General features: G+C 41.4%; 1 protein-coding gene across 2 annotated transcripts; it reads right to left on the bottom strand.

Annotated features, from left to right (window-relative positions):
• Positions 1-631: 631 nt before the first annotated feature.
• Positions 632-9,190, bottom strand: RBBP7 (RB binding protein 7, chromatin remodeling factor). Of its 2 annotated transcripts, none has more exons than XM_071812704.1 (12): positions 8,990-9,190; positions 8,557-8,701; positions 6,471-6,613; positions 5,843-6,016; positions 5,424-5,539; positions 4,671-4,831; positions 4,103-4,229; positions 3,932-4,009; positions 3,308-3,384; positions 2,817-2,874; positions 1,924-2,096; positions 632-1,129 (listed from the first exon to the last, which is right to left on the bottom strand). In XM_071812704.1, exons 1-11 carry the CDS (start codon positions 9,003-9,005, stop codon positions 1,968-1,970), a joined length of 1,224 nt encoding a protein of 407 aa, XP_071668805.1. In that variant the 5' UTR covers positions 9,006-9,190; the 3' UTR covers positions 632-1,129; positions 1,924-1,967. The 2 variants fall into 2 exon arrangements, with proteins under 2 accessions (XP_071668805.1, XP_065713662.1); XM_065857590.2 differs by having other exon boundaries at positions 1,924-2,034.
• Positions 9,191-9,961: the final 771 nt, after the last annotated feature.

Here is a 9,961-nt window from a genome sequence, read left to right as displayed (position 1 = left end):
AAGTAACTAAGCTTTACTTTAAACTCAAGTTAGATTTGGCTGACTGAGCTGCCAAGGTGATCCATAACTTGTCTGTAGAACCATGATATAGAAATTTTACTTCTAAATGGTCCAAATACTCCAGGTTTTGAGTCAGTCTGAGGTTTAGAAGCAAACTGTGTTTGTCTCGTATTAATTCAGATATTAAATGTATTTTAGGCATATGCCTGATTGCCTCACATCATTTTGATCAAAAAAAGCCACAGGAGAGCTCTAAGCACAGGCAACACCAATCCACCCAGAGCCCATTGCCATCTTGGACCCTGCTTCCACCACCACTTCAAACTCACCCAAAAGCAAAACTCAGTGCATGAGTCTGCTCAAAATCTACACTTTAACTTTCCAGGAGTCTGATTGGTCATCCTCAGGTATTCCCCACACCTCCTTCTATACCCATTCTGTTTGTGAAGGATCAAGTTCTCTATTGCAAGTTTTTCACATCAAGACAACTCCCCTCTTTCTGAACCTTTAAGTGCAGGGTAAGTTATAAACTAAGAACTATGCACCTCTATTACCATGCAGAAATTAAACTATATTCAGGCAAAAAGGCATTCACCTTATTGCAATGGACAATAAGTATAAACACAAAATATTTTATTTCATAAATTTTATTTATGCAAAGCCAATCCAAAAGTGTTGTGTAAAAGTGAAAAGCTCTTTTTACATTTTTTTTTTTTTTTTTTTTTTTTTGTGTACTGTGTGGGAAGAGTGAGGATTTGACTGTTTTATTTACAGGAACCCACTAAGTTTATTCAAAAATATAGACATAGGTATGAAGTCATTCTTATTTTCCCTAAAAGCTAATTGCTGTACAGTATACAACAGCTCTAAGTGCCCAAATAACCAAAAGTATCCCATGACAACTATACAAGCTTTTTGTGCCCAGTTAAAGAGTATTCTTGTTTTGATGTCATGCTTGCACTAAGTGCTTAGTTCTTGTGGGCTTTTTTTTATTTTAAATGTATACAGTAGTCAAATTATATTACTATGTAACACCCAGTATTTCCTTAAGGAAGAAAAGTTATGTTCATTGACCTTCCAGTTCAGCTGCTGCTATATCTGGTTCTTCATCATTGTAAATGTTTTCTGCCTAAAAACACAAAATATTACATTACAAGTGGTAGGCACAATTGTTTTTAAAAGATCTTCTACACTTTATATAGAAAAAACATGGCAATATCAAGGCGGCACAGACCCTCCTCTCCCTGCCTTTTGTTAAAGGGCAGACAGATTGAGGAATGTACATACAGTGGCAAGAATTCAACAGCTGTCTTAGCATGTTGTTTTATTTTAGCAGAATAAGCCTTAGCCATTTAATCCCTTACCATAAGCATTTTGTTATTTGGACTTAGCCTCAGTCTGAATACTCACTATTAGAAACTGAAAGCCCAAACTTATGTTGCACATTTAAGTTTGCTACATTTTTAAACTTAAGATGTTTCCAAGTGATTTTATGCCACATCTATAAGATAACTGATCAAATTCCTGCAATGTAAAATAATATGAACTAACTGGAGAGTTAAAAGGCATCTTGCTTCACAGTCAACATGCTGGAGGGGGATGAGGATGAGGGGAAAAAAAAAAAAAAAAAGAGACTACATCTTCGCTAGTAGAGGATATAAGTTCGCAACTGCCACAATTCTTCTTACTATTAACTAATATCCAAGACTTGGAGTCAAGAATTAGCAAGCAGTGACATTTATTCAGGTTGTTTTAGTCTCTGTTTTCTTTTGAAAGTCTTGATCTCTGAACAAACAGTGTAAGTAGTACAGGGGATAGACTACTTTCAGGTTCTCAAGGCACAAGCTGCCCCAAGAACAGGCTATTTCAGTTTCATTTATGCAACAAGCTTCAGAGCAACTCACAAGCTGTTGGGACACTCACCATTTGCCATATCTGCATTATGTTGTCCTCTGATACAGAGCAGATTACCCAAGGCTCATTAGGATTCCAACTGAAGTCTGAAATTTTGGCAGTGTGTCCTCCATGAATAAACTGTTAAAAAACCCACAAGCTTCAGCAAGCCATTTAATGTCTAGAGAGAAATCTGTTAAAACCTGAGATTCCGAAGATAAATTAATTACGCTGATGACAATGCAAAGAAGAAAAGCTTGCTACTAGAGATTCACAATACAGACATAAAGAAGGGGCGCATGTGTGACAGAGCATTCCTTTCATTGCTTATGGACATGGGTGCAATTGCTGAGACAGCATTTAAGATAAAGGTTCATATTACTACAGCAGCAACCCATTGACATCCTCCAATGGTGCTAATTCACACAAGATTGGGCTCTGAAATCCAGCCATCTTTTATATCCATTACCTCATCCAATTTTAGGAGCACTTTTACAGTTGTACAGGAAACAGGGAAACCAAACTATAAGCATTTTTGTTTGTTTCCCAATGAAGCAAATAAAAATATAAGCTTTTGTACTTTCTACATCGGTAAAATCAGCTATATGGGCAACTTGAGGCCTTGGCTTTACACACATTTATTATACTTATAAAAGAAAGCTGACAAGCACAAGGCTGATCTGTAAATATGTTCAACAATAAAGATATGTAAATCATGTCCAGGACGGCTTTGGAAAAAAAATAAAAATAAAAATCACTGCCTTCAGAATTGAACAGAGGAACCCTACCGCAAGTTAGAGCTATGGACTAAAAACCAGGGAGGTGAAAAGATTTAAGAACCGCTACAGGTTGAGTAGCACAGTCATAAGGCACCATACTGCCATACAGGATGCCAGCAGATTGAAACCTGAACAAAAGTATACCAGCAGCTCAGGAGGCCCATCTTCTGCATCCTCTGCAGACTGCTCTTCTCCAATTTTACTGTAAGAAAGTAGTTTATACTTGTTATTAATATGAAAACTGCATCCTACATTAGCTTAACAGTTCCTAGCCTTTGTTTCCACTATTTGCTTTTGCTATTGCTTTTTCTCACTGTCAAATATAAGCCTCAGGTACAAAACATCAGCTGTTTGGAATTATCATTACTGAAATAGGATCTAACTTGTGAAGCATGTGGAGGCAGAAATCACTTATTACCAAAGACAACAGAAAACAATTCTATCAGCAAGAAATCCTCACAGAGAATATCAGCACTACTGCACTGTTTCCACTATACACTCAAAAGACCAGTCTGAGTTTAGCACTCAAGGAAGGCTGGAGAACACCACAAATGAAGTCTACCAAATAAAGTAGATCCGCAGCCTTCTTTTTACCATCTGCTCCTATGTAATAAAAGAAAGGAATTGCTCTTCACCTCAGATCCCATACATTAAGTCGACGATCAGTACCACTTGAAGCAAGAATTGTTTCATTATGAGGAGACCAGTGAACCTATTGAAAGAAAGCAATTTGAACAGAGAAGTGTTACTGATTTCTAAAGCATATTCTGAATAACCATCACCTGCACCTGGCCACTAATTTTCAACAACTATACTCAATACATTGGTTTCTTCCACCCTATAGCTCAAATAGAGTGTTTTAAAGTCTTAAGATTCTCAAATTTAACAGCCAGCATTATTTCACTGTTACAAATTTACCGTATCACTAAATTTGTCTACCTACTAAACAGGCAGAGTTCACAATATTGGGTTTGAATCCAAGTCCTTTCTAAAGCAGAAATTTTGAAGAAACCATCTGTCTGTTGTGAGGGTACTTGCAAACTCACAGTATCTTTTTAGCAATATGTTGTTGACTATTTTCTTCAGAGTCAAGTGGGAAAAGGTAGAAAGAAAATATGTATTTGTTGAACCAAAATTCACTATTTAATTTTTAACAGACTTATTTATTGTGGTTGGTCACCATATGAAAATCTACACGGTCTTGGACAAGTCAGTACTCTCTTAGTTTTCTCTACAGCTTATGAAAAACATTTACCCACCTGAAAAATTTCATCTTTATGAGACTCAAAAGAATGGAGCTTCAATTTTAAGTTTCGAAGATCCCATAGAGCCACTGTCTGGGAAAAGTAACAAGAAATTTGTTTTATTATAATGGCCATAACATTTATAAGCATTCGAGATTATAATTCTAAGTATACACAAATAAAAACCTTGTCAGCAGAACCAGTTGCTAGAATGAACTCGCTGTAAGGATTGAAGGACAGACAGTTGACCTCAGCTGTATGAGCATCTACAGAATGACTTGGCTTGGATGTGGTATTAGATCTTGTGTCCCAGCTGTTGCGATGAGTTTGCAGGAGAGTGCGGGGTGGTGAAGAGAGTGCAAGAGAAAGAGTAAACAAGTGTAAGTTTTCACAGGAGGTTCTTTTTCACTAGACTACACATTAGTTTAATGGACTACATTATTAATAAACCTAGTCTGAAACTACAGTTTTTATTCCATAACCTTTCATGAAGTTATTTTGTGTCTGTTGTACAAGAGCAGTTTGCATCAGGAATCTGACATACATATTAACTACATCTTATTTTCAAATGATGTGAACACGTTAAATGACATGCAGGTTTCAGTGATTCTGCAGCATTATCATAGTTGATTGCACTGAAGACCTACATGAGATCATGCCAGAGTTCAGATTTTTTTTTAATCCAAGTGTTCTGGACTGGTCCACTAACAGCATACAGCAGGCACTATCCAGAAACAGCTTAATCCCAACTTACATCATAAGCTTCTGATCATCGGCCACGGATCCAAACAGAGACTCATGAAGCAGATGCCATGCCACATCTTCTACTACTGCAGAGTGCCCAGTGAAGATTGCTTTTGCATCAACAATTTTGCCCTCTTTTGGTCCAGCACTTATATCCCATAAGCACACAGTCTGTAAATAAGAGTCATATTCTATTATTATGTGGCCTCTGGCTGTATTATCTTTCAAATAAATAAAAAAATCACATTTTACATACGGAGAGATGACACTCCTTAAACAGTTGTTTTTGAAAAGGAACACTTAAAATGCCATAAGTGAGAAGTGCACTAAATTATCCATCAGTTTTCTACAAATTCAAGGCCCAAAGATTATTTATAAGGTCACAAGAGCAATTCACCATTTCAAAGCCTAAAGAAACTTATAAGCTGTTAGTTCAATTGACCTTTGAAAGTCTTACTAATTTATAGCCTTAGATCCAAACTAGTTTAAAGAGTTGCTACACAACAACTTCTTCCAGCAGACAACTAAAAAAAAATATTCTGTTCTTACTTCACCAAGTGTGTTACAAAGAACTGGTTGTTGATTACAGACTAAAGTCAACGGACAGCCTTTATAAATGTTATTACAATACATGAGCATTTCGCCACATAACAATACATAGCTACACTAATCCAGTTTTTCTCTAATCATTACAGCAGAAATGAGGAAGTGGGGGTTTTTGTCATTTCTTTGTTTCTAATAGTGGAAAAGATGGGTTTTTTACATGATCATCTGATGCACTGAGGAGATGTCCACTCAAATTTGAGTTCCATGACAAGCCATAGCCTTCCTTCTGGTGCCCTCTTAATCTCAGGTCAGGATTACACTCTCCACTTGGGTCTGAAAGAGGAACTTTTTTCATTTTAGCTTCACCTTGCACATCAACTCGTAAGAGCATCATTATCACCTAAGAACTTTGTTTCTGTTACAATAATCATATTTCATACATCAGCCTCTTTGGAGACTGCTGATCTATCAAGATTCTCTTATTATATGAAACCAAGCAGTTAACGTCACTGAAGACATGGGCATTCTTATTCAGATTCCAAAGCCCATCCCCCCCTCCTCCCAATTACAATTAAATACAAGTTTACCCTTCAGTGAGAAGAGGAATTTTGTTTAGCTTCAAGGAGTCTGACCCACCTGGTTTTGCAGGATGTTTAGTGTAGTCAAATACCAACACATCAGCAGACGGTGTTTTTGTAGCAATGATGCTGGGATTCTGTGGCATGTATCGAGCACGGTTTACTTCACCTTCATGGTTAATTTTAATCTCCGTTTCAATTTTGCCAGTCACAGATCCAAAGCCACCAAACTCTATATTTGTCAGAAAAATGATGGTTTATCACAAACTATTTTAAGCAGGTCAAATGGTATTTCTTGCCACCTCCGTCACCCCATAGGACAGTAGTAAGCACCTTGCCATCCTACAATAAGGCCTATGAAAGACTAGCTACATGTGACAGAACAGCATTAGCACTTCAGCTATTTTGAATCCTCTAGGATACAAACTGTTTCAGAGCTTTAGTCTCTGTTTGAGGTAGAGGTCTATTAGTTTTCACCACAACTGATAGAGCTGGTAAAAATTCTAGTAGGAATTGTATATGTTACCTAAGTTCCTCCTTTTAGCCACAATTAATGATCTAGAATTAGTGTGAACTGATAAGTATACGTAACCTTTAGTATTTAACAGAAAGTTAGAATATCATTAGACACAATACTTATTTAATGCTCTGTCTAAAACACAACCTAAGAATGCAGGCACACCCACCTCCTTTCTCACTGTCATATTGTGCAGTATCAAACTGATCATCATTGGGAATCTGAACTCTTGCAACAACCAGGTGGTTCTGTTCATCGGATGTGTGTGTTCCCAAAACCAACCAGTGGAGAGCATAATCCTTTCCTTCTGCCCTGTTTAGAATAATAAACGCATAGAATAAAATTACGTGCTCAGTTCCAGAAATTTGATAGCTAGCATCAATAACATTCAAGATGCAAACTTCTTCGGATGCTAGAAAAGAGAGACTCGTGTAAGAGACCCTTTCTTTGTCACATGAGACTTGTGCAATAAAGCGAACTAGACTCTGACAAAAGCAAGCCAAAGATACAACCACCAAGGCCAGAGTGACATTAAAGGCAGTAAGGGTTGCCACTATGGTTTGAAAGGAACAACTACAATTTGCACAGTAGTTAAAGGTGATACTAATACCTATGTCTGTCTTTAATTCCCCTAGCAGTTGCACAGCATTGATTTAGAAAACAATCAATACTGCTTGCTGTAAAACACAAATACTGACAACAAGGGGCAACTTATTTCAGTTACTTCTCTTAGAAGCTTCTAGAAGTTACTTTATTTCGGACTCTCATTTTTAAACACCGCACAAATCCTAGCTAACTAGAATCAAATTCCTCTCCTGGTGGTTAAATGCAACATTTAGTAATGAGGGGCTGGATGGATAGTGCCATTTATCTCTGAAAACAAAAATTTGAACAGACAAAAACCAGGCAACTTCTGCATTCTTGAAAGCAATATAGTAACTAAACTGAATCCAAGCAAGTAGTAATCATTTGGGCAATCATAAAGCACTGTAGGTATTAACTACACCACTTCCAAGGCATCATCATACATTTTGAGAAGGAAAGAAATCTATGAAACAAAATAAAAACACACAGTGCACACACACTTACTTGCATCAGGAACAGGTGTCCCATCATGTCAGGTGCCATACAAAGAGATAGTCCTTGCCTTAAATGGCTTACATACTTTGACACTGGATAATTGGAAATACCAGGTATAAAACTGAATATTAAGTCAATCTGCAAAATATGAGGCAAGCAGAAGTGTTCCTCATAAGGGCTCTACACCCTCAAACCCCCACTTCATTTTCTCCATGCCATAACTGGTTAACTCATGTCTCTCAATATCTTCCCCCAACATTCTAGTATACAAAATTAAGTGATCACCTAACCACCAAGCATAACATCATATATGTAAGGTAAAATTTTAAAGAGGAAAGAGACCATCCTCTGATTATTGCATGAACTTTACACATAAGGTATTTTAAAATCTAGCTGTATCTGGTTCACAACAATATTGGGGACCCAGTCCTTGTCCACAACCTCAGTGGAGCCCTGAGTGGTTACTGTAAAAATTTCAGTTGTGCAGTAGCTGGCACATGAACAAAATCTATCCCCATCTTCAAAATTCTTTAAGAAATTAACCAGTGAGGCTACAACTTTCAGGGGGGGATGAAGAACGGAAAAATTAAAATATGCGAAGCCAACAGAGAGGCAGGCACAGAATCATGACATTAGGCAGCAGAATTATTACCACAGTATCTCCTTAAAGAAGTCCAGACTTCAAACAAAAAACAATGGAGACAAATACTACAGCTCCTACAGAACAGTAATCTGTAGTGTACATAAGGAAGAACAGTTTTCAAGAAAAAGCTGATTTAGTACACATAGATTTCTCTGACCAGAATTAACTATAGCAGAGTGTTAAGTCTTCTATAAATTGTGAAGGATTTCTCACACCTCATGACATCTTCTGCTAGGCTAAGCTAGAGTTCTATGAAGTACCAAAGCACGCCATTTTGCTCAAAGCTTCCACATACCTGAAGTATGAAAGTCGTAAGCAAAATAAAGTGTTACAAGCTCACAACAAAGACTTTAACACAAATTATTCTTGTCTTGCGAGTTTTTTATCCTTAAGTTACCTGCAGATACGGTTAACAGAGCAGTGGAACAAGCAACTGCACATAGCCTCAGCTCCTGCTTTGCAAACTAAGCAAATCAGCAGCTGAGCCCTGTGCCTCACTGGCACCTTCCAGGCCTCTCCTCCCTTCTCTCACCTGGTCACATCAGGCAGCCACTGCACAGTGAGGCTGGGCCACTCCAGAGCATGTGTCATCACCAGGTCGTATAAGAAGGGGGTGTTTTTTTTCCAGATCTTGTACTCCTCGCTGATGACACGCTCCTCCACCGTGTCCTCCAGCACTGCGGGAAGGAAGGGAGATGAAGCCTGGGCCCGCCGCCTAACAAACCGAGTCGCGGAGGTGGGGGGGGCCGGTGGGCGCCGCCACCGGTCTGGGACATATCAGTGAAAGGGCTGGGTAGGAGAGGGGGTTCCGAAGCACCGCTCTGCTCCCGCTCCCACTTCGTCGGAAGCCCCCTGGAGAGGAAGCTCGGAGCACCTCAGCCCCGCCACCCGTGGCCCCGTCCCTTCAGGCACACGCGCCCCCACCCACCGCCCAGCCGGAGAGAGGGAGGAGGGGAGTCTCCTACCTTCCTTGCTCGCCATTTTGCGCGGGCGCGCACACACGCGAACGGCGGCGCGGGAAGCAAGGGCTAACGGGGACGGGGCTGAGGTGAGAACGGCCGGGAGTGCGAGCCGCCGAGGCGGGCCCGAACGGCACTGCAACCGCCGCGCGCGGCCCTGCCCGCTTCCAACCCGCGCCTCACGCCGTCGCGCATGCGCCGCAGCAGAACCCGCGGCACCACCACCCACAAACGGCAGCCAATGGAGTGGACGGAAAGGTCCGCGAGGGCGCGCGCGCAAAGGGCTGCTGGCGGGAGATGGAGCAGCAGAGCAACCGCGGGCGTTCTCGTGAGGCACTGAGCACACGCGGGGTGGAGCCGTTCTAGCAGCCGGAGCGCGCAGAATCATAGAATCATTTCGGTTGGAAGAGACCCGCAGGGTCGGGTCCCACCGTTAGCCTAACACTGTCACTAAACTATGTCCCTAAGAGCCTTATCTACGCGTCTTTTAAACCCCTCCAGGGATGGTGACTCCACCACTTCCCTGGGCAGCCTGTTCCAATGCCTGACAACGCGTCCCGTGAAGAAGTTTTTCCTAGCAGCTAATCTAAACCTCCCTTGGTGCAACTTGAGGCCATTTCATCTTTGTCCTATCACTTGCTATTTGGAGAAGAGACCAACCCTCTTTAGGCTACAACCTCCTTCCAGAGAGAGGTACCGGGGAGTCCCGGGGGGGGTGCAGGTGCCGCAGGGTCTCCCCTGCCGCGGGAGCGCCCGGACTCGGCCCCGAGGGGGCTGACGCTACACCTGGGCGCGTCCGTGCGGCGGCCCCGGGATGACAGGGTGGGACGGAGCGGAGCGGAGACGGCAGGCGGCCGCAGAGGCGGGCGGTTTGCGGGTCCGGGGAAGACAAGTCGGCCTGTCCGCGCTGGTACCGCGAGGTGGGGCTATAGGTAAAGCAGCTCCAGCGAGGGCACGGCGGTGAGAGCTTGCAGCCGG

Source organism: Patagioenas fasciata, chromosome 1 (genome assembly GCF_037038585.1).
Source record: "Patagioenas fasciata isolate bPatFas1 chromosome 1, bPatFas1.hap1, whole genome shotgun sequence".
Taxonomy (NCBI): Eukaryota; Metazoa; Chordata; class Aves; order Columbiformes; family Columbidae; genus Patagioenas; species Patagioenas fasciata.
The sequence above is the reverse complement of the archived record's forward strand: the minus strand, read 5'-3'. Positions and strand labels throughout refer to the sequence as shown.